This window comes from Sphaerodactylus townsendi, linkage group LG02, assembly GCF_021028975.2.
Source record: "Sphaerodactylus townsendi isolate TG3544 linkage group LG02, MPM_Stown_v2.3, whole genome shotgun sequence".
Classification (NCBI taxonomy): Eukaryota; Metazoa; Chordata; class Lepidosauria; order Squamata; family Sphaerodactylidae; genus Sphaerodactylus; species Sphaerodactylus townsendi.
The window spans coordinates 122,020,764-122,045,366 of NC_059426.1; the positions used below are offsets into that span (position 1 = coordinate 122,020,764).

General features: G+C 43.0%; 1 protein-coding gene across 3 annotated transcripts in view; it reads left to right on the forward strand.

Annotated features, from left to right (window-relative positions):
• Nucleotides 1-2,246: 2,246 nt before the first annotated feature.
• RBM25 (RNA binding motif protein 25) overlaps nucleotides 2,247-24,603 on the forward strand; it is a 40,476-nt gene continuing 18,119 nt past the window's right edge. For 2 of the 3 annotated variants that reach the window (XM_048484075.1, XM_048484077.1), the window contains exons 1-7: nucleotides 5,097-5,128; nucleotides 6,324-6,442; nucleotides 6,694-6,743; nucleotides 7,878-8,048; nucleotides 10,246-10,303; nucleotides 11,700-11,860; nucleotides 23,415-23,597. In XM_048484075.1, coding sequence (XP_048340032.1) covers nucleotides 5,112-5,128; nucleotides 6,324-6,442; nucleotides 6,694-6,743; nucleotides 7,878-8,048; nucleotides 10,246-10,303; nucleotides 11,700-11,860; nucleotides 23,415-23,597 — 759 coding nt within the window. In that variant the 5' untranslated portion in view covers nucleotides 5,097-5,111. Of the gene's footprint in view, nucleotides 2,404-5,096; nucleotides 5,129-6,323; nucleotides 6,443-6,693; nucleotides 6,744-7,877; nucleotides 8,049-10,245; nucleotides 10,304-11,699; nucleotides 11,861-23,414; nucleotides 23,598-24,603 lie in introns of those variants that run through there. The other variant, XM_048484076.1, reaches the window with a different exon arrangement.

Sequence of the window (24,603 nt, forward strand, 5' to 3'; positions counted from 1 at the left end):
TCTGGCAACCTGAGTGGAGGGAGAAAGGGGAAACTTCTGCATGTGGTGGGGTTCTTGGCACTTATGCATATTAATGTTTACTGTCTCTGCTTGGGAGAAGAAGGTTGCTACGATCTGCATGTAGTTTGCCATGCTTAATCGGAAGCTGTTTCTTCTGTAGCTTGATTAAAAAGCTGGTTCACTGGCTTGCAACAAGGAAAAACTGTGATTTTTTTTTAAAAAACCTTGTTTTGTGAAATTATTAGCAACAGATTATTGAGTGATGACCCCGATGGTAGAGAGAACTGGATTAATTGTTCATTATAGGAGAAAGAATCATATTTCAATGCACAATATTAACCATAAATCATTTGAAACCAACAGTTGAACAATTTAATACATAAACAGTTGGGACGTACTTATTTCCTTGTATCTTTTGGCAAGATATTAGCTGCCTGCTCAGATGCATCATAACTGATACTGTGTACAGATTAACTACAAAACTAAATGGTTTACCATAAACAAGGTGCATATAGAGTGTGCCCAGAAGACAGTAATTTGAGCCCCCTAAAGCTCCCCAAATGGATTCTCCCATTCAACTTATAGAATTGCACATCTCTGCTATTAATTATCCTCCAAAGGACAATGTAAATTGACAAAATTTGGAATTAAAAACTGACTAAACAACCTTTGAATCATAAGAACATAAGAAAGAGCCTTGCTGGATCAGACCAGAGTCCATCTAGTCCAGCACTCTGCTACTCGCAGTGGCCCACCAGATGCCTTTGGGAACTCACATGCAGGGTGTTCAGGGTTCAGGGTGGCATATACTGTTCTCCCCACATCCATTTTATCCTCACACTTTATAAATGCTCTAAATTAAACAAAAACCATATGCTGCCTTGCAGAGACCTACTCACAAAAGTCCACAACAATCCCATTAGGTAGGTTAGGCAAAGAGAGAACTGCAAGTTCATGCAGTGAGTGCTAATTCACACACCAAAGTCCTCACATCCCTCAAGCATCTGTCCCCAGATATGCTTTGGAAATTCTGTGCTTGGAACTTAATTCCCAGACACATGAGGTCCTGATTCAGTTTGGGACCATGGTGCATGGGCAGAGGGGGTTGAGCCTTCTCTGTCATGCCACTTCCACCTGTAATGGCCTTTGGGAGCTTCTTTTTGTCCCACCAGGCAAAGTGTTTGTAATAACGGGGCCACACATAAGTGGTTCCCTAGAATCGTTCCTATTTTTTAAAAATGTTGCAGGAAGGTTTACAGTTCAATCCTAAACAGAGTTACACCCTTATTAGCCCAAATATACTTAGGTTATAACTCTGTTTACAATTGTGCTGTTAAACCCCCTCTCTCAGTGCTTCGTGATCCTAGTCCAAATCAGGCTTGTTGTTTGTGCCTGGGAATTAAGTTCAGAGCATTGAACTCCGTTGATGGGACATGTGGGACAGGAGGATTTTGTAATATGTGAATTGGCCCTCACCCAGTTAGTTCCCCAAGCTAATTTGATACTCTTACCTGCTGCAATACATCAACTGTCTAAAGCTGATGAACCTAATGCAAAGTATTTATTGTTTGACTAATGTTGATGTTTCCATCACATTAGTCTTTGTTAGCTGATTTGCGAGGATACATGAAGAATATCAAAATAGTTGCAGTATATCTTGGCTAGAGCCAGCGTGCTGTAGCAATTAAGGTTCAAATCCTTACTTGCTGGGTGACCTTGGACCAGTCACATACTCTCAGTCGTAACCCTGACTAGTATTTGGATGGGAAACCTCCAAGAAATACCAGGGTCCTGACGGGGAGGAAGGCAATGGCAAGGTCTCTTGCCTTGAAAACCCTATGGGGGTCGCCATGAGTCAAGTGTGCCTTGACCACACAAAAAAAATTGTTTCAAAGACAGATCGGAGCTCTGCATTCGAGAAGGAAGTGAAAATGAACGAAACAGTATTGACAGTTCCCATGGTGAGAGAGAACGCAGGAAAGCCGTAGTTAGCCTCAAGATGGCGGCTCTCGCTCTTCGCCGACTATCATGTGCCGACATTGACTGCCCACAGCAAAAATGGAGACTGAGCGCACTCATCTGCCCTTTCTGGCAAGCGCTACTCTATGGTAGGGCACTCCAAACCGTTTGTTGTGCAGACATCCTTTCAAGCTAAACGATATTCCCCGCCCCTCGCGTAAATAGGAAGACGTTCTAGCCTCATGTCTATAGTCAAGGTAGCGCGATGCAGGCCGGGAGTCTGACGACAGCCGCCGCGAGGAGGTTGTTCACATGACCAGTCGCGTAGAGCAGCGGCGGCGGCTGCGTCTGTAGCTGTGCGCGGTGCGTTCGCGGCCTAGCTGCCTTTGCTAGGCTCAAAGACGTCGAGACGGACAGGCCCCGCTTCCCCGGCCAGCGATTGGGGTGAGAGGCGAATGCAGGCCAGGCCGCTGGCCCTCGGGAGAAGGAAGCGTGCACGGGCGAGGGAAAGGCAGGCCTTCCGACGGCAGGAACCTGCGGCACGGGCGCCAGCAGACCAGGGGGCGGGAGAGGGCTGACTCCGGTCTCCCCCCCCCCCTTGTGCGTAGCTCCTTTGGGGGAGGGGGGGCAAATCATCCCGGATTTGTTATTGCGGGAGGGGGCGGCGCTGTAGGCGCTTTTAAAGAAATCATTAGGAGCGCCAGTCAGTCGGTTTAGAATGAATTTGCGCGCTTGGGCGGGAGGGGTGTTCTCTGTGACTCCTGGTTCAGGCACGAGCAGGGCTCCCGGGGGATGCACGTCCAGTCCTTGGAAGCAATAGTCCATTTGTCTGTGAATCCAGAGGCCTAGCAGGGCAGGCGGCGCCGTCGTCTTAAATGTAATGCCTTTTAAAACATGTCTGATTTGCATAACGTGCCCTTAAAACTATTCTTTATAGTCTCTCTTCTGCGGACCCCGAATTCACTAATCAGCCTTAGCCAGTGAACTGATTTTCCGTTCTCACTGAATTTTGGTTCTGGCCTTGCTCTGAAAAAGTACAAATAGCTCTGTAGAAATATTTTGGTATGCCCACATATTATAATTGGGGTTCAGCGGGACTAGTAGTTTTAACGAGCAATTAATTTCTGTTTGGGTGAGCAAGACCATGGGATGTTCTGAGGCTGAAGTGCTCATCCTCTGTGAAAGTAATCTAATTAATCTTTTTTTAAAAATGTATCAACAAGTTTTTTAAAAAAACAATTCATTTATTTTTGTGGCATTTCCTTTGCAGTCGGCTTGCAGCCCTAGTAATGCTGGGAGAGCCATTGTGAACACTAAACTGCCCCAGAGAACTTCGGTAAATTAGCATTGAGAATTTGTGTGTGTATCAGTGTCGATACAAGCCATTATTATTTTGTTCACTGCTCTTTGTTTCCAGTTGCTCTTTGAGGAGTCAGTTAAACAACATTTGGATAAAAGATTAGGGAAATTCTAAATGCATTCAGAAGCTATTTTTCTTATTGCAGCAGAAATATCCTCAATTAAACTAAAGTTGTGCACCTGTAGTGTTAACTGCCCCCATCACAGAGATTTTATAGATACAAAAATAAAATTTCAAATGGGATAGGAAGAGCAGAGGACAACTACTGGACCTATAGAGCTTATGACTATTTCTACATCTGCTAAATTAATTCTCTCTACAGTGATATTCTCGCTATAGAATGCAGATATTTTGTGTTCAGTTGTATTTAGTACTGTTATTATGATGATTTAAAGCATTATGTCATTTTTTGGCACAATCAGGGTCCACAAGTTGGTGAATGTTAAAACATTTAAAATTACAGCTATGAATCATGAAATTCAGTCAAAATCCTTAAACATATAGAGTGTAATTGTGACTGTCAACTTAGATATTTTAAAGTTTTATAAAATTGCTTGTGTGGCTCTCAGCCTCCAGGCCCGCTGAGACTCCCTTCCACATCAATGGCAAGCCCACCAAGCCCACTGAGTCTTCCCCCTCCATCAATTGCAGTGAACCCCCTGGCCCCCAGGATTGCTAAGGCTCCCCCCACCATTGTTGATGGCAGTGACTAGCTCTGGCTCCTGGCTACCTGGTCTTCTGAGGTTTCTCCCCCCACGCCCCAACATCCTAGCGAGCCCAACACAGCTTCTGGAACCTAAAGGCCCCCCCCCCCCAAAAGTGATGACGGTGGCAAGGTTTCTTCCTCCTGTCAGTGACATCAGAGGAGGTAGGAGCATTAGCTGCACAAGCACAGACACCTTTGTGTGGGGGAAAAGGTGATTTAAACCTCCTTTCAATATTTTTTAAAATCTTTTTCAAATTTTTCTGCAAACCTGGAGAGTCCACTGAGTTTTCTAAACAAAACATTGTGACTCCAATCCGGGATTTAGGTATCTGTAGAGGGGGGCCATGCTGTTAGATGTATAGATCTCTCTGCTGGTCAAGGACAATGTTAAATATTGTTTCATCATATATGCATTTCTAATTGTACAATTTAAACTAATTGATTTGAAAATATTTGTTTCAGTTGCTGTTTAAATGATTGAAGGAGATCTACAACTATTTTAGATATTAATATCTGAAATAGTTGCAGATCTCCTTCAATCATTTAAACTGCAACTGAATATCTATTAAAGTACAGACCTAATCTCTCCCTTCCCCACCCCCTTGTTTGCCAGCACACCTTTACAATTAGTCATTGCATTTCTTTCAGACCCCTGTCCAAAAGCCTACCTCTGCTTTTTGCTCCTCTAGTATCCCGGCTTTCTCAATTAAAGTATGGCAGCTATACAGTAATTTATAAATTTATAAACAATAATTTTATAAATAAATGTATCAAAATGGTCGCTTTTGTTTATCTTGAGGACAAATACGTCCACTAAACTTAAAGCAAATCCTAGAATCATTTAACATCTGAAGTTCTGAAATATTCAGCTACACTTGAGTAGTGAGGTTTATTTATACACTGAGAAGAGAAAGGTGAAGGAAAAGGTGAAGGAAAAGATAAGAACTGCATGGTTTTAAATCATAAAATTCTTTCTTAAAGGGATTGTAAAACAGACTCCTCTGCATCATGGAACGACAGGTGGAAGAATGGCATTGTTTGTATTGAATTTTAGGAGGCTGGTGGCTCTGCACATTAGATGTAGAAATGTCATATATTTCCAGGTAAAAAATTACTGCACTAGGTCCTCATATCCCAGCACGCCTTTCTTGGACCATGATCCACTTTTTAATAAGCTTATTAGAACATATAAGAGAGGACCTGTTGGGTCACACCTATCTAGTCTCGTATTGTAGCCACCTATTTGCCCCTGAGGGCCAACAAACAGGGCACAGAGGCCAACCCTTCTCTTGGTGTTGCCTCCTAGTACTGGAGAGGTTGACAAGCTCAGGATGTGGAGGTTTCTTTTAGTAATCTTGACTGATAACCATTGATGGGCCTATCCTCCATGAATCTGTTTATTGCCATTTTGAAACCATCTGCTAACTTCATTGAATATTCCTGAGTTACAGTGTTTTGAAAGTGGGGAGGGGGGCGGGAGTTCCATCTGCCTTCTCCACCTTAATTTATTGTGTCAGTACCTCCCTGCCTGAGTTTTTCCAGCTACACAGTATCGTCTTTGAGATGTGGTAACCAAGAACTGTTGATACCATTCTATATCAGGGGGCACCGTAGATCTAAAGAGCATTTCAGGCAGTGATGTGGCGCAGACCCGATGAAATGTTTTGATATTTTTTGACTTGAATGGGAATATCCAATACTGTGAAAGGCTTTCCCATTTCAAGTACTTCTTTTGATAAATATTAGAACGATCCAGAATTGGATCAAGAAATCTTTAATTGTTCATAGCTGGTCCATGGTTTATTGACCCTTTAAACTTTAAAGATATATTATTTTTAACAGGAAGATTAGTTCCTGGATCTTCACAGGCCAGTCTACCCTCAACGATAATAATGGCAATTTAAAAGGCTGGTTGGTGCGCCCTAGAGCCAGTAACCCTTCTTCTCCTTTGCTCCCTGCTCTTATAGTTTTGAAAGTGCCCATCCTAATCATGACAAATCAGAATTAGAGGAGGGTGTGTATTAATCCAAACATTTATTTAAGTGACTTAACAGTGCCATTCTAAGCAGAGTTTAATGGCCTTAGGATTAGAATGGTGTAACTTTGCTCAGGGTGGTATTGTAAATCACCCATTCACATACCTATGTTAGTTTTTTGTGGCGTATGAGCAGCCTGAAAGCGAATGACGATCACAAAATCACCCAGTCTGATTGCTGAAGGTAACCAAGCAAATTACTGTTACAGGCCTTGTAGAACATCACATGTTTTGAAACTAATTAGTTCCATCCTTTTTCCTAGGTTTTTAGTAAAAATGTCTTTTCCACCTCACTTGAATCGCCCTCCTATGGGTATCCCAACACTACCACCTGGAATTCCGCCTCCACAGTTTCCAGGATTTCCCCCACCTGTACCTCCTGGTAAGATAGAGCTGAATCAGATCAGTTAACTCAAACTTTTATTATACTAATCTTTTCTTATACTGAACCTTTCTAGTTTTTAGTTCTACATTTAAATCTACTTTTGTTCCATACCGTATCAGGGAATACTTCTGCCTGTGGAGCATTTTACTGTTGCATTTGTTCAGTGGTGTTTGCTAAGTATCTGCTTGGAAAAATAGCTTAATCTTTGACCAACTTTGCTCTGTTGATACAATCTGTTCTTTTCTCAGGGACTCCAATGATTCCTGTGCCGATGAGTATTATGGCTCCTGCGCCAACCGTAAGTATACGATAATGGAAGGTGGTGGTGGTGGTGCTTGTGAGCACAGTAATCTCTGATGTGTGACAAATATACTACTGTTTATCTGTTATGTTTAGCAAATTGAGAGGTACCTCAGATAATATACCTTCCTTTCTTCTTTAGCATAGATTCTTACCTTCTCACTACAGGCTTTTATCATTACACTACACTAACGCTGTCAATTTAACTGATTCTGTCTATTAACTTGATGCGAACCATGGTTCTCAACTAGGCTTTGCAAACCTATCACAAAATCTGGTTGGGGAGCCTTCTTGGCTTTGGGGCCCAAAATACTCATTGTGCCAGCTTACATCAAACAAGGGAAGGGTTGGGGTCATTTGCATCACTAGAGGGGGGGTGGGGTGCATGAGATCTGGAGACTTGAAGCTTGCAGGAAATGGCTTCTAGGGAGACAGTTTTCTCAAACATTGCTCAGTTTCATTTATCTCCTAATTTGGGCAAAAGTGGTAGCTTTGGGGTGGAAATTTCCTATTTGTAAAGGATTTGCATAAAGTTATAGACTTAAAGGTGTGTGTGTTAAGTGCTGTTAAGTCACTTCTGACTCACGGTGATCCTATGGATCATCATCCTTCAAAATGTCTTATCGTTAACAGCCTTGCTCAGGTCTTCCAAACTGAGGGCCGGGGCTTCCTTTATAGAGTCAATCCATCTCATGTTGGGTCTTCCTCTTCTCCTGCTGCCTTCAACTTTTCTTAGCGTTATTGTTTTTTCCCAGTGATGCTGGTCTTCTCATAATGTCATGAAATTAAAGATATAGCATGTTCAAATATACGAAACGTGATTTGTGTTAGAGATTCATTTTAGTAATTAAAATATTTTCTGGTTATTCTTTTTCATGAAATAGAATCAAATCAAGAAATAATTGCCTGAAATTAGTAACCCTTGGAAACAAATTCTGTTCAGGCAAAATATTTAATTAGAAATTCTTTAAAACAAGCATATTGCTAAATGTTGATACAGTGTTTCTTTTGTTTTAATGAATTGATGTGTTGAATCTGTTGTTCTTTATTCACCAGCTTGTAAATGTAGCATTTTATATTTACATGTATATTTCTGATTGTAGTTAAGTTTGTCTTTCCCCCTGTTTTTCAGGTATTAGTTCCAACCGCAGTATCAATGGTTGGAAAGCACATGGGGATGAGGAAGGAGCATCCAGGTCTGAAGAATAAGGAAAATGACGAGAATAGCGGTCCTACAACCACTGTATTTGTAGGCAACATATCAGAGAAGGCTTCAGACATGCTGATAAGACAGCTTCTTGCAGTAAGTGCAATAGTTTTTAAAATATGTCCTGTTGGTGTAATAATACATATAATTTTACACTATTTAATGGCTTCACCCCACAAAACTCCCAAATGCTAAGATCTACAAGTTGGATGGAAGAAGAGGCCAGAATTAATACATGTTCTTGAAATTTGCATGCATTTCCATAAGAATAACAATAGTTTTGATAAAAAGCATTTGTGTTGGTTTTAGATGATGCATGTACGTAGTGTCTCTACTTGGACAATGCTGCTGTCTGCAGTGTTGTTTTTGAAGATAGAAATTAACGAATCTCCCCAAATTCTACATATAATATTATATAGAAATTAAAAAATATTTGATTGTTCTTAATGTAAATTCTAATAATCCAAAGTATATAATAAACATGGATAAATGCCTTCCTATTATAACTTTCTAAAATTTGTCACAAAATAAAAGTTGTATTGATATATTACAATTTTTCATGATTAATCTTTTGTTTCCCTTTAAACCCCTTTTCAATCTAATATGTCATCAAGGTTAATGATAATTTATATACATCATTTCAACAATATCCTTCACTTTCCACCATTGTGCTTTTTTGTAATAATTTAAGTAATGCAGTTTCTATTTTTCTTGGATTTGTTTGATCACTTATTTGCTGTTGTTTCATATGCCACTAGTTTATTTTCCCACTTTTCTTAGTTTGGATGTTCTTCTGCCGTCTAGTTTGTTGCAAAGTCTACTCTGGCCATTGTTATTAAATATTGAAACAGTTCTGAAAATTTTAGATTTTTTTGCAACATGCCTAATAACATAGTTTTAGCATCAATTGCAGATTTGATTTTAAGGATTTTCTGAATTTCTGCATGATTTTCTTTCCAGAATTTTTAAAACTTTTCTAAATGTCTACCACATATGATGAAAAGAGCCACCCACTTGACATATCCAACATTTCCCTTTTTTATTCTTCTCCATCTTATCAGTATCCTTTCAAGTAATGTATCATTAATAGAATATCTTGTACCAATTTTCTGTTAATATTTGGCTGGCAGTGAATTTTATACCTTTCACCCATAAGGTTTCTCATTGTTGAAAAGATAATAAGTCGTCAAAGTTTTACATCTTCCTACCAAACACGTTTTCACTTGTTCTGCTTCTGTATGAAATTGAAGTAACAGTTTCTAAATTCATCCTAATTGTCTGGCCCCGGTGATGGGCCTTTAGCCCCTGCCAATGTCTTCTTATTTCAGAGGGTTTTTGTGAGGATAAAGTGGGACATGAAGAACTGTGTGTGCTCCTTGAAGCTTTAGGAGAGAGAGTGGAATAAAAATGTAAAAAGTTGCAGGATACCTGCTTTGAGGCAGGAGGCAGGTCTCTGTGAGCCCTTTGTGTACACATGTAAAAATACTGAGCGAGAAGAATATTTAAAAAATAAAGCTGCAGTCCTATTTACATTTAGTTAGAAGCTAGTCAGCTGAACAAATGCAGACTCTGTTCAGACATGCTTAGAATCAGACTGCACATGCATAAGAGTAGAAGGGATATGAAATAGAAAGTAAATAGAAACTATGATGCAAACTACTGTAAGCCCATTACAGAGGCGAGAACTGTGTAAATTGACATTAATAATAATAGGTGTCCATACAGTTAGATTAGTAGTCATTAATAATTTGATAACAATGCATTGCAAAGATCAGGTAAGAGTACAAGATTATGCACATAATAGTTCTGCATGGATTCAGGAGCTAGATAAATACTTGTATTTTATTGTCATAGTTGTATTTTATTGTCGTTTTTAATGTTTAATCTCAGAATTCAGATTTCTGTTCATAACAGTTCACGAAACATCTTTTAATCTAGTCTCTTGGGAGATGTTCATGATTTAGTTTGAAGAGAAATAAATTCAGAATTCATGTTTTAGTGAAGTTATACTATTATACTAAGTCATACTATTGGGAGATAATGGAGTATATATTTTAAAGAAGTCTAACATACATGGAGTAGCAAATCTGGAGACAATAAAGTGGTTGGCGTTAATGAGTTGACACAAATATAATATTACACTGAGTATGATTCTAACCCATGACTACTAGATGAACTTGAGAGTTTTCTTTAGTTAAACCTGTTGAGATACTTTGAAATGTGTTTTTGGTTTTGCTGCTATATGTATTGAAGCATTGCTTAAATAAGCATATTTTAAAATATGTATTTACAGAAATGTGGTTTGGTTTTGAGCTGGAAGAGAGTTCAAGGAGCATCTGGAAAACTACAAGGTATGTGCTTTATCCCATCAATATGAAAATGAGAGGTTGGTAAACTTCACTGGTTTTTTTAACCACTGTAGGATGGGCAGTGCAATCTGCGGGGGGCGGGGGGATTCCCCTCTGGAGGTGGCACAGGTTTACCCTAGTGGATTTGCCCTCTCCAAGGCACTTATGCAAAGAGGCAAACCTGCCAGTGCCAGGCTGCAGCAGGTCCCTAGGATGTCCAGCCGTGGTCCCCAGCTCCCTGCTGGCACGCCCGTGCGTCCCAGAGCTGTGCCGGCATCTCGGCAGCATTCCGAAGGTTGTGGGGGGCTGACCTCCAGTGCCCTCTTGGCCCCCATACACCAGTGGGACTGCTGATGGAGATATAAGTTGCGATTTTCATGGCATCTCCCCTATGGGAGAGTTTCAGGTAGAATTTTAAAGCAGGCAGAGTGACACTTAAGCAGCGCTGTCCCTGCCCACCAGCTCTGCATTGAGCTGTAAATCTATTTAACCCCTAGCATTTTAAATCCAGTCCTGTTAGCCACTCTGCCACCTATCAGGTATATAAGGTGATGGGCTTTATTGGTGCAGTATGGCCATTTGGGGCTTTGATCTGGTATTCCTGTACTGACCAAGGCAATTTTGCAAGCACAACAGGCCCACCTAGCATGGGTGTGGGTGGCAGAACTCAGTAGGGCTCTCATTTGGTATCCTCTGAAGGCAGTTACATTGTAAAAACCTTATGTTCTTGAAATAAAAAGGAGGACTGGGAATTTAACTGTAATGGCAATTTAACTGAAAGGAGACATCACAAAAATGGTTGTGACTTACCAGGATCATAGAACCCATCAACCACATATATAATTTAATGATTATTTGTAATGTTCATTTTCTAAATGTTCTAAAATATGTTATTGTTGATAGCCTACTGAAAATTTTGAATTATACAAAAGCAAACTGCTAAAATAGTTGAAAAGGTGTATGTGGTGTATTCAGTTATGATGATAAACCAAGGTTTGATACAAAGACCTGTTAGTTTTGACATCTTGACTACACATGGTTCAACAAACCTGGATTTGTTAATTGACATCAAAGTAGGTTTTAAACTGGGATTTGCAGCTAGTTTGTTTTCACCTTGTACTAGCTGCGTTTGGCTGTGATGTCTGAATTCATAAATTGACATAAATTCATAAGTTGACAAACTGCTGACAAAAATGGGAAGCATAGGCAAGAAGTAGGCAAACCATGATTGATTTGCAAACAAGAGTATGTTGCTTACATCTAATAGGCTAGCCAGAGTTTGTTGCACAAATCATGAGTTATTGTAATATCCAAATGCACCCTGTACATGCACAACCTCCTGTATTGTGTGTAATTTTAATGTGAAATATTTTAAAACATCTAAATGATTCCCTTCTAGCCTTTGGGTTTTGTGAGTATAAAGAACCAGAATCTACACTCCGAGCACTCAGATTGCTACATGATCTTCAGATTGGAGAGAAGAAGCTGCTAGTGAAAGTTGATGCCAAAACAAAGGCTCAACTGGATGAATGGAAGGCAAAGAAAAGGTCTTCCAATGGGGTATGTATACTTCATATCACTGCTCTTAATAAGAGGGAAAGCAACTGAATTACCAGTTCTTTGCAATTAAGTGTTTGCACCTGCTTTCTTTGTGATGTGCTGCTTTGAATTGCTGTGCTGACTTCTATTATGTCTCTTAAGACAGGTACTAAATAGTTCCTTGGTTTCTAATTTTCACAGTCAGTTGTTCGTACAGACCTCTAAATACACCAGTTTGGAACAAACTGCATTTTCTAGAGTTTATAATTCATATTAGAGATCATCAATTGGGGGTTTGAGGCCAAATCTGGCTATTAGGATAAAAAGTTCTCTGACCACCATTGTAACTTGAGTTCGGATTTTCTAGTACTCAGAGCAGGCTTTGCTTTTATAGACAGTGGCCCCTCAGCATTAATACAGTGCCTTTTTTACTCAGAGTTACCATAAGCAGTCTTTCTTTGTGATGTGCTGTTGTGCACTCAAATGCACAAGGGAGCAGCAGTGGTGTAGTGGCTAAGAGCAGGTGCACTCTGATCTGGAGGAACCGGGTTTGATTCTCAGCTCTGCCGCTTGAGTTGTGGAGGCTTATCTGGGGAATTCAGATTAGCCTGTACACTCCCACACACGCCAGCTGGGTGACCTTGAGCTAGTCACAGCTTTTCGGTGCTCTCTCAGCCCCACCCACCTCACAGGGTGTTTGTTGTGAGGGGGGAAGGGCAAGGAGATTGAAAGCCCCTTTGAGTCTCCTTACAGGAGAGAAAGCGGGGATATAAATCCAAACTACTCCTCCTCCTCCTTCTTCTTATGGCCTACCAGTAAGCCTTCATAGAAAAGCAGTTTCCTCTTGAGGCAACTACACCCTGGGGTGCTTCTGCAAGCACTTAACTAATATTCATATCATACCTACCATATAATAACCTTTGAGCAAGAAAAAATAAAATAAAAGCCCCACTGACAAAGTCCAGTCTGTTTAATGACTGGATCCTTTTACTGAGTCTGGATTATGTTCTATTTGTACCTAATCAGCTGAGCTTGTCTTCCTCACATACAATGACCAGAAGGCTTCTCCCAGTGACACCCAGAAAGGAAACGGTCCCAGAAAGTTCAGTCCTGGATACTTCTTGATGGTCATCAGTTTGCAGCCCCATATACCCCCTTTGATGCCAGACACTGTGTGTCTTGTTTCCCACAACTAAGGCATCTATTCACTTCCTGGGATCGGGCGGAGCGAGGGGAAACTGTTCCCAAGGCACGTGGGCGGCGTGCGCCCCTGCTGCAGTGGTGCCCATCCCCAACTCGCCCCCTTCATGGCCTGTCCCTGCCACGGCGGTGCCCAGGGTATCGCATCCCCTTCCCTGTTGGCACTACACTTACTGGGATGTATAGAAAGTAAGGTTGAGATTGTAGATAGGTGGGCTTGCACAAACCCTCCTGCCACTGCTGTCCTAATTACTGGCATAATTGCTTGCTGACTTGCCATGTTATCTCCACCAGAAGGCATTTTCTGGCTTGAGTCTGTCACCCATCTCCCTGTCACCCACTCCCTTGACATCCACAGTGGAGTGAAAATTTGGGCCTTGTCACAAAGTACCAACAGGGACTATTTCCAATTTAGTGTGTGGCAGTGTGAGAGACAAAAAAAATGGGTCAGGTGAATTGGATGTCTAAAAACTAGTTGAACTGGCCAGTTAGCAACCCTAACCTAGATGCATGGGAACAATATGAAGGAAAATTGTGACTGTAGTTCCTGAACTTGCTGGCACTTCTTAGTGGCTGTTGACCACAATTCTCCATTTCATTCTCTGAGTGGTCTTCATAAAGGAGGTTTCTGGCCTGGAATATAAAAGCAGAGCTATTTTGAGTATGAGGAATAGTGTAAGAAATTCAATTGACTAAGGCGCTTTTGTGCATATTTTGCCAGTGGGGAAGTACTTAGGTTAATTTGAACCTATTCAAGTACCTTTTGGTTGTTTCACTGTTCTTGAGTAATATAATAGTTCAGAGAGATTGTGCTGGGTTGAATTAGATGTTGATTTATGAGTACTAAAATAGCAGGAATTATTATTTTGTACAGAAAGGACAGGAATCTGGACAGGAGTAAAGCGGCATTTGCTTATGCATTTATTTGTCTTAAAATTGCAACCAATTTATGGGAACCATGTAGTGTTTTCAGGGCAAGAGATGTTTGGAAGAGGTGGCTTGCCATTGTCTGCCACTGGCTACCCTAGTATTCCTTTGTGGTCTTCATCCAAATACTGACCAAGGCTGACCCTGCTTATCTTCCTTGATTTGATGGGATTGGGCTAGCCTGCACTATCCAGGTCAGGGCAGCACTTATATATGTGGTCAAAAATAAAGAGAAGTTCTTCCTCTATACCTGATGTTGAAATTCATTTAGTTTCTACAATGAAATGTGCTTGTTTAAAATAACTGTAACTTTGAATAGACAATACATGTTAAATAGAATTTGCTTTGCTCACTGAAAATCTTCCTTGTCCCACAGCTTGCTTTTTGCCCCATTGTGATGCAGTGGAGCAACTTTTTCATTTGTAATTCATTTTGCAGTCACCTCTGAAGATTATACTTGCTTTACTCTGGTCTTTTCCAATTTGTTACAACGTTATTATACCTGGTGTTCTTCAGAATCCAACTTCCAGGATTAGAATCTTTTTGGAATCAAGGGTACCTTTGAATAGCACTTTATATCCATTCTGTTTTTCTGATAAATACATCAAAGGAAATATTTTTAATGCGTCAAGATTTAGGGGATAATTAATTTATTGTTCTGCAACAGTAGACATTTGGAGGTTGGCCTTCTGAAGTTTCTAGATTTTGATTATCGTGACAGGCTCTAGAGAGTCTCTTGTGTATTGAATGAGCAGAGGAACAGGAAAGACAGTCACTGTCTTTTTATATAATAAACATTACCATTTTGTGCAGTCCGTAGGTTGCTGATAACAGACAGCTTTGACATTCCAGTCAGCATTTGAAGCCTTAGCTACAAAAGGAAGATAGTGTCCAAGCTTTTTGAACAGCAATTCATCCGTTTTTAAAAATAGCTGTTAATAGGAGTGAAGGTTATCTGGTAGAGTAGAAGTAATCTCTTTTTTAAAACCCATTGTTAATTTAGGCTTTCCTTAAAGCCTGGCAGCTGTAAAGCCTACCGTGTCCTCTGGGTCAATATCCATCATAGTTGGTTAAAGCCAGTGGTGATGTTGTGCAGATCCCTGAGTACAGGGATCTTTCCCTGAGTACAGGGTTCTTTGCCTGAGTACAGGGGTCTTTCCAGCGGACCTAAAGGAGGCGGTGGTGCATGCAATCTTGAAAAAAAACGTAATCAGATTTGTTGGATGTAGTAAACTACCTTCTAGTGTCACATTTGCCGTTTCTGGGTAAGGTGGTTAAGAGAGTGGTAACAGTGAAACTCCAGGCATTCCTAGATGATTCACCAATGTTGGACCAATTTCAGTCTGGCTTCCAACCTGGCCATGGAACAGAGACAACTGGATCAGTGTGGGTCAGTGCTGCCAATTCTTCTTTAACTGACAGCAACAATTGACCTGGTTGATTATGATATTTTGACTTACCACCTTGCCAACACTGGAATAAGAGGAACAGCCTTGCAGTGGCTGGTTTCCTTCCTCCAAGGTCAGGGACAGAGGTTGGCATTGGTTCTCCACTCACTGGTTTGCAGGGTTCCTCAAGGAGCACTCCACTCGTCACTGCACTCATTGGTTTGCAGGATTCCTCAAGGAGCAATCCTTTCTCTAGTGCTATTTAACATCTATATGTGCCCTCTAGCTCAGCTGGTACAGCTTTTTTGACAGGGTTGTCATAAGTACATTGATGACACCTAGTTGATTGGCCAACTAACCGTTACTCTGGATAGCTTGATCAGTTGTTGGATGCCATGGTGAGGTGGATGAAACAGATCTGGCTGAAGCTGAATCCAACAAAGATGGAGGTCCTGTGGCTGAGCCAGGATGGGTCTGAGATAGGGTTTCAGCTCCTGACTCTTGATGGTGTGCAATTTAAACCTAAGCCATCAGTCAAGAGTCTGGTTGTGATTCTAGAGGTCTCCCTTTCAATGAGGTCCCAGGTCACAAATGTGGCCCAACTAACATTTTTCCATCTTTCCCAGGTCAGGCATGTGGTGCCTTATCTGGCCAGCCCCAACTTGGCTACAGAGATCCACACAGCAGTCACCTCCAAAACTGGTTACTGTAACTTGCTTTATGTAGGGCTGCCATTGTTCCTAATCTGGGAGCTCCAGCTGGTCCAAAATGTGGCTATGCAGGTTGTTACTGGGACACCATAGCAAGCCCATATGCGACCAGTTCTCTGTGTGCTGCATTGGCTCCTAGTGGAATACTAGATCCCAGTGGCGTACCTAGGCAAACTGGAGTCCTGGTCAAAACCTGAATTTGATGCCCCCCCATGGGCGGCCACCCTCCCCCACCGTAACCAAACAATGATTTTTTCCACCAGGTCATTTCAAAGTCACCATCACACTGTAGAACATGCTCCAACTCACAAATCGCAACACAGCAATAGTTCATGCCCATTGAAAAAATTTTTGAAAAATTTTTCAAAATGTTTTCAAAATGTTTTATTACTGCTATGAAACATTTCCAGTCCCCCCCAATTGGGGGAAACAGCATCACTTTCAATGTTATTTAAACTGGGGACCCCAGATTCTCCCTTTAAGGTGGATTTAAGAGGAGAATCTGGGCTCCCTACTTTAAACAAGTGATGCTGGAATCCACCCCCAAGCAGCATTATTTTCAATGGTGTTTAAACTAGGGAGCCCAGATTCTACTTTTAAATCCACCTTAAGGGGAGAATCTGGGGTCCCCAGTTTAAACACCGCCCAGAGCCCTTCGGGGATGGGGTGGTATAAAAGTCCAAACAATCAATCAATCAATAAACAAACAAACAAACAACATTGAAAGTGATGCTGTTTTGGGGTGGATTATCCCCCACCCTGAAACAACATCACTTTCAATGTTTAAACTGGGGACCTCAGATTCTCCCTTTAAATCCATGCCGAAGGGGGTGGATTTAATAACAACAACAACAACAACCCTTTATTAGGCATTGAGAGAATAAAAGAAAGAAAACAAGCATTGGCAGGAAGGGGGTGGATTTAAAAGGAAAATCTGGGGAAATTTAGGGGGTGCCTGCTGCCAGGGGTGCAATTATTAAGATAGCAGCACCAAAATTTCAGAGTATCTTCGTGAGCCCCTACTGATGACACCACCCAGGTTTGGTGAAGTTTGGTTCACGGGGTCCAAAGTTATGGACCCTCAAAGGTATAGCCCCCATCTCTATTAGCTCCCATTGGAAACAGTGGGGGAGAATGGGGCACTCCCTTTGGGAGTCCATAACTTTGGACTCCCTAAACCAAACCTCACCAAACCTGGGTGATATCATCAGGAGAGTCTCCTGAAAAATCTCTGACATTTTGGTGCTGCTAGCCTAAAACCCCCGCCCTCTGCAGGCCAAAAACGGAAAAACACTGAAAATACAAAAAACCCACAAATGAACCTCCAGTTTTTGCGCCCCCCCCCCACAAGGTGGCGCCCTGGGCAACTGTCCAGTTTGCCCAATGGGAGGAACACCTCTGCTAGATCCATTTCAAGGTCGTAGTTTTAACATTTGAAGCCCTTAATGGTCCAGGACCTCTGCCTCTCCCCAGGACCTCTGCCTCTCCCCAGAGAGCTCTTAGCTCTGCCAGACTTGCTGGAGGTCCCTATCCAAGGAGTGTCCTGTTGTCCTCTGCTAAAGGCAGGGCTTCTTGGCCCTCACCCTAACGCCGTGATGGCGAACCTATGGCACGCGTGCCAGAGGTGGCACGCGGAGGCCTCTCCTTGGGCACGCGAGTGCCAAATCTCCCCCTCCCCCTTCCCCCCTCGCCCTGACATTGGTGGCTCCCAGGCCGGGTCATCAGAGGTGCCAGAAAGGGCCTCTGAGAAGGGAAGTGCGGAAGGGGAACGCCCCAGAAGGCACTGGGGCTCTAGAGAACCCCAGTGCCTTCTGGGGCGTTCCCCTCCCGCACTGCCTTCTGGGGCGTTCCCCTCATTCCCGCACTATGCTCTCTCCACTGTATGTCAGAGGCCCAGAGCAGCAGCAGCAGCAAGAGGAGGAGGAGGAGGGGGCTTCACTGTGAAGTTTCCTGGAAATCCTTTCTCCTTCTCTCAGTGCCTGCAAATTAAGGGAATGGAGCTGGCTGGCTGGCTGGCGAGGGGTTGTTGCGGTTTGTTTCACAGAGAAAGTAGCCTTATCACTTTATTTCAAGGCTAGAAATCCCTGGCTCGCCATGCTACAGCAACACAACTTCTCCCACTGAGGCTTGCTTGAGCACACGTGCAGGTCAGCAACCCTCTTGACCCGTTGCCCCTCCCAAAGCCGTGATAATTATTTTTGCAAAGAGACCTAGCAACATAAATCTGCACCAGTGCCTTTTCCTGACCTAGTCCTTCCTGTATTCGTGAGGATGCATGAGCGTTTCCTCCTATCATCCCAAACTCAGATGTGTAAATAAGAGGTATGGGGTGGGGGGGATGAGGGAGGGAGAGAAAGGAAGACCCACTTTTGTTTTTGTATAGTACACTAAAGTTCTTCCCAGGGTCTTGCAAAAAAGGGGGAAAGTTGCACGTTGAATGCCTGCACCTTTCCTGGAGGTGGCGGGGGGGGGGGGGGGGGGGAGAGAGAGAGAGAGAGAACAGAGAATAATCTTACAAAAGGTCACGCCGAGGCATGTGGAGGTGGCTGTGGCCCGGCGGTGGCAGCTGAGCGAGGCTGGCTGGCGGGGGGGGGGGGGATGCATGGCCAGGAGCTGGGGAGAGCGCACCGGCAGCTCAGCGCACCTCTTGCACCTGGCCCAGCCACCGCCGCTGCAGCAAAGTGAAGCCTCCTTTGCCAGGGGCTTCTGCGCCCCCATCCAGGGGCTGGCCCTGCCGGGCTCCCTTCTGCTGCCGCCGCCACCTCTGCCCACACTCCACTGGGGTCAGTCTCCAAACAGCTGCCGGGATCGCCCGCCAGTTGGCCCGGCCCTGCCGGTCCAGGAAGTTCTCTCTAGCTGGGGTGAGTGGCCTGCCCTGCCCTGGGCCGGTGGGGATCGGAGGGGTCTTGAATGGGGGCCCTGCTGGGATGGGGCTCCTGGCTGCAGGTGGGAAAGAAGCAGTTCCAACGGCCCTGTGGCTAATTCTCATCTTGCTAATCGAGATCTCTTTACTTTTCGGTACTGTGTTAAACTAATTATTTCCAGGATTGCAATAATAATCACCATCCCGTGTTTAATTTCTCCCCCAATTGCTCCCTCGGAAACTTTCTTGTAGAACAGCCTCTCTCTGTCTCTTCCCCCACACGTGTTGATGTAGACTAGTCGGGACTGGTCTCTTAGGAAACTGCGACCTTAATCGTTGTTAAGAAGCAGGGCAAGGTTTCCCTCTCCCCCACCCCTTGGCCATCGGCATATTTCGGGGGGGGGGGGGGGGGCTTTAAAATGTGAATGCAATTGCAAAAGGGGAAGGACGCGGTGCCCTTTGGGAGTTTGTGCAAAAATATCAATCCGGTCCCCCCCCCCAGTGTAAAATAACAACATCGGGGCGGGGGGGGGTTGCGGGAAGCTGCGACAGTTCCTTCTTACTCTTTGGACCCACGCCCCAACTTGGCCCAACTTTGCTCGCAGCCGGGGAAGCGCCCGTGCAAAACGTGGTTCTCTCCCGCATTAATCTCAGCTCGACGGAGGTTAAACTTGCAGCTTGCGAGCGGCTGTGCAACAGGCAAAACACATCTTGTTGCAGGGCAGAGTAGAGCAGCAGCCGAGCTGGTGATGCTGAAAACTTTGCAAAGGGAGGCCAGGGAGGGGAGGAGCCGCCATCGCTGCTTGTGGATGGTGGAGGTGGATTGAAGTTTGTCATGTCGATTTGATAAGTTTGCTCTGACTCTCCCCCTCTCTTCTGTGCTTGCTCCCATACCTCTAAGTCCCCTGCGTCTCTCCCTCTCTTCAGTGTATCCTCCTTGATGGGTTATAAAAGAGGAGGGCAAGTTCCGTCTCCTTGCTGGATAGGAGATGGGAAGTTCTGGAGCCCAGATCTGGATGAGGAGTTTGCATGCCATTACAAAATTCTACACACAACTAGCAGTAGCAGTAGCAGGGGGACACTTTTTAGGGATTGTGTGTGTGTGGTTCTGTAAGGAGGCGAGATGTTTAGCATATTAAAAGACCATGTTTGCTTCTGGAGTGGATTGGCTGAAATGAGTGGCTGAGGGATACTTCAATTTTTATTTTTTTAAACTGGGGATTCTATCTTACAGAAAAACTCCAGGAAAATGGTATAGAAGTGTAGATTTTTCTCTTGGCCCTGCAGGTGGGTGCTCTATTGCTGATATCCATACAGGGCTGATGTATTCATCCTTAAATGATTGGGAAGGGGAAACGTTTCAGTGCTGAACCTTTATAATTGCCCAATTTGAATATACCTTTATCTGTTACACCAGATCTCAAGCTGCAACTGGTTAACTTCTAGCATCGTAGTTTAAGATAATTATTTCCAGTCATTCTTGGATATCTTAGGCCGGTATTGGTTGATGAGACAGTTTATAAGTTGGTGATGGTGGGTATCTGCTGTAAGATGAAGTTTCTCGTATCGATGAAGAATGTTTGAAAACTCTATGCAGGCATTCTCTTTCTGCAGATGCTTGTGTGTGCACTTTGTGGAGGCAGGAAAGAGCGATGTGCCCAGTGTCTCATCACCACACCAGTCATATTTGTTTTAGGGTTTTATTTTCCCTTTGAAGGCTTAGGGGAGATACTGTGTAAAATGCCATATTGGCACTTGGCGACACATAAGTGGGTTTTGAGTTGCAGTTTGGGCACTTGGTCTCGAAAAGGTTCGCCATCACTGCCCTAACGGATGGAATGCTCTGTCAAATGAGACCATCACCCTGCAGGACTTACAATTCCACAGGGGCTATAAGAGCTTTTCTACCAGGCCTATAGTTGAGGACAGCAACAGAGATGAGATATCTAGCTAGCTAGCCTCCCTTCCTGCTGCCGCCTCAATTTTTCCATCTTTAAGTCGAGGTGATGGTGTGTTAGCCTACCCTGATTTGTTTCCTTGATTTGTTTTAGGGCCACCTTTACATGAGTTTTATAATTGTATAGCCCAGGGGTAGGGAACCTTTAACAATCAAAGAGCCATTTGGCCCCTTTTCCATGGGAAAAGAAAACACTTGGAGCCGCAAATAATTTTTGACATTTAAAATAAAGATAACACTGTATATATTGATTTTTAAAAACCTTTTACTCTGCTCATTCTGAGAAGCGCATGGATGCGGCAAGGATGGGGCCAGCGGCTTGGCCTTGCCGGCCACCGAGAAAGCGCCTGCCCCGCTCCAACGGGGCAGGCGAGAGGGGAAGCCCACGGCACGGCCCAGCTGGCTGCGGGCAGTTGGTGCGCCCGCCCTGCTGCCTGCAGGTTGGGCAAGGATGGGGCCAGTGGCTCGGCTTATGGAGCCGCAGTGCAAGGGCAGAAGAGCCGCATGAGGCTCTCGAGCCGCAGGTTCCCTATCCCTGGTATAGCCATTCTGAGCCTCCTTCAGCGGAAAGAGTGAGATAATAAATGTAATGATGATGACGATGATGTCAGGTTTTGCACTGAGTATAGCCATAGACAAACTGCAGTCACTCAGACTCAGGTTTTCATCTGTAAATGGGAACTAAAATGCTCCAGTTGGCTGGCTGTTTGTGAGAATATTTTAATTTATTGCTTTTTATTATTTGGCATTTGTACTGCGTTTCAGTTTGATTCTGGGCTCGGAATTGTAAGCCACATTGAAACTGAGGAGAAGCATTAAGCAAATACATAGTGCTGCTTCACTCTTCCTGTGTTTTTACATTAATATATCTAGAAACCTGCAGTTAATTGATTCCTGTGTGTATGACATACAGCTCCATCCAAAGGGTAGGAGTTGAAAGGGCTCAAGGGAGCAGCTCAACCTCATGCATTCACCTTCCCCAGGGCACTTACCCTGGCAAAGGGGACAGATTCCACAAAACCTGGAAGTTCAGGCTGCGTTAGAGTTGTGCTGGCGTCCTGCTCAGATGCCAGTGGGGGTGGGCCAGGGTATTCCTGGGGGAAACCTTCCAGGGTTTAGGGCTGGATGTGTGGCACACAAGACCTTTGATGTATGTTCCTCTTTTGGCAGCATATGGCCTTTAAATCCTGTGGGGCTTTCCAGCAGTGGAGGAGTTTTTTGTAACAGTTAACTTTTATGTAGGAATTGGAAATGTATGAAGCAGATGATAGGGTGGATTGCAGGATTAGGATAGGTAAAATCCAGATTCAGATCTCTGCTCTGGCATGGAACCTTGCTAAGTGACCTTTGATCAATCATACCCTTTTAGCCTAATTTACCTCACAAGGCGGTTGTGAGGATAAAATGGAGGACAGGATGACAGTGTACATTGTTTTCAGTCCCTACTGAGGATTGAAATAAATTATTATTATTATGTGATGGTTATTTCAAATGGCAAATCTGTCATGTTGCACTTGTTGCCTAGAGATGTAATGTTAGTTTACACTGAACAATTAAGTTCTAGAATGAATAATTATTGTGGGGTATAGATCTTTTTTTTAGCTATGAAGTTAATGTTTTTTTATTTTTTTATTTATTTACAAGTTAATGTTTTTTATTTTTTTCTATCCCTGTGCTTCAGTGATTAATTTTATTTGTTGGTAGCTTTATGAGCTCCCCACAAGAATGAAGTTAAAAATGAGCTGCTAAAGTCCTTTTTCATAGAATCATAAAGTTGGAAGAGACCTCAAGGGCAATCAAGTCCAACCCCCTACAGTGCAGGAACTCCTGACAGATGGCCATCAAGCCCCTATTTAAAAAACCTCCAAAGAGGGAGACTCCACCACACTCAGAGGTAGTGCATTCCACTGTCAAACAGCCCTTAATGTCAGGAAATTTTTCCTGATGTTTAGGTGGAATCTCTTTTCCTTCATCTTGAACCCCATTACTCCTGGTCCTAGTCTCTGGAGCATCAGAAAACAAGCTTGTTGCCTCACCAACATGACATCCCTTCAAATATCTAAACATAGCTATCGTGTCACCTCTTAATCTTCTCTTCACCAAACTAAACATGCCCAGCTCCCTAAGTCTCTCTTCTTAGGGCATGGATTCCAGACCTTTTACCATTTTGGTTGTCCCGTTCAGCTTATCAATATCCTTCTTGATTTGCGGTGCCCAGAGCTGTTGCTTTGTGAAAACGAGGGAGAACAACATGGTTAATTTAAAGGCTTTTTTGTCATGACATTTGTTTTCCAATCTCTTCTGTTTTAACAGCCCTAATTTTATGCATTCACTAATCACATTTACAAAATTCTGCTGTAATTCCAGGTTAGAGCAAAGTGTGTAGTTAAACATTTAGTACACTTGTCATGTCCATGTAACATTTTCAAACTCTAATAGTATGTATTAAAGCTATGCAGAAAATACTGTTTTTAATACTATTCTTGCTGCTTACAAGATGCTTGACTTAAAAATTTGTGCTGTTTCCTAGAACTCACGGCCAGAACCTACAACTGAAGACGAGGAAGCTCTTGATGAGGAGGCAAAGAGGAGAGACCAGCTAATTAAAGGGGCCATTGAAGTGTTAATACGAGAATATTCCAGCGAGCTCAATGCCCCCTCCCAAGAATCTGACTCTCATCCCAGGAAGAAGAAAAAGGAAAAGAAGGAGGACGTATGTGTTTTGATTTTGGACACAAACAGATTTACTTCATCTCTCCTTACATAAAGGCCAAACCCTGTGCCAACACATTAGTTCAAAGCATCTGATGAGAACACAAATCGGCAAGCCTTGATGTTAGCTACAGTTTTTGTTTCATACTGAAATTAACTCAGTTCTAGATGACAAACCCTGTGGATGGTGTAGGTATGTAGGCACCAGGGTCGCAATGCCTAGACTTCTCGGAGCTGCAGGTTTGAGTCCCAGCAGGTTTGATTCAGCCTTTTATCCCTTCTAAAATACATGTATTGCAATATCTGCAGATTGTTTCCTGAGAAGGGAAATGCTTTTGAGACCCTAAAAATATCCTGCCTGTTATGTTTGATATTTTAAAATGACCTATGGCATTGGATCATGGGGGTTTGCACTGGTGTTATTAACTACAACTTGGCACCTTGAACCTTTTCACTGTCCTCCTTTAATGTTGTTCATGTACATAGTTAAGAAGGTCTTTGTTATCCTTGATGGATAAAGCCATGTTATTATAAATGGTTTGTAAATATCTGGCTATTGGCCTAGCTGATTTCTTTTAGGAAACATCTTAACATTTTGCGGAAGAATGCTGTAGTGCTTTCTTCTCTCTTCCATCTTCCATGAATGACCCTGCTAATGATTATATTAAAAATTGTGTGGGAGCAAAGAGGGAAGACCAAATGATGGTAATGTTGACTAAGACTCCATAAATCAGTCTCGATCACTTCATTGATAGGCTGTGGCACCTGCAAATGCTGATTGCTGCCAGGCTTCAAAGATGAGTTTTGGTTTGAGTTCACAAGCCCTTTCTTCTTAACACTTCATTTTCTCTGTGCTGCATGTTAGCTGGCAGTAGTGCAGCTGTTGCTGCTATTGAAGTATTGAAGAGTAGTGCCAGAAATAATACTTCTTACTTGGGAGAACGGGTTTAGAATGCCATTGCTCAACTCCCACTCCCCCTTCAGTTAACCTGAGGAGTAATTCTTTC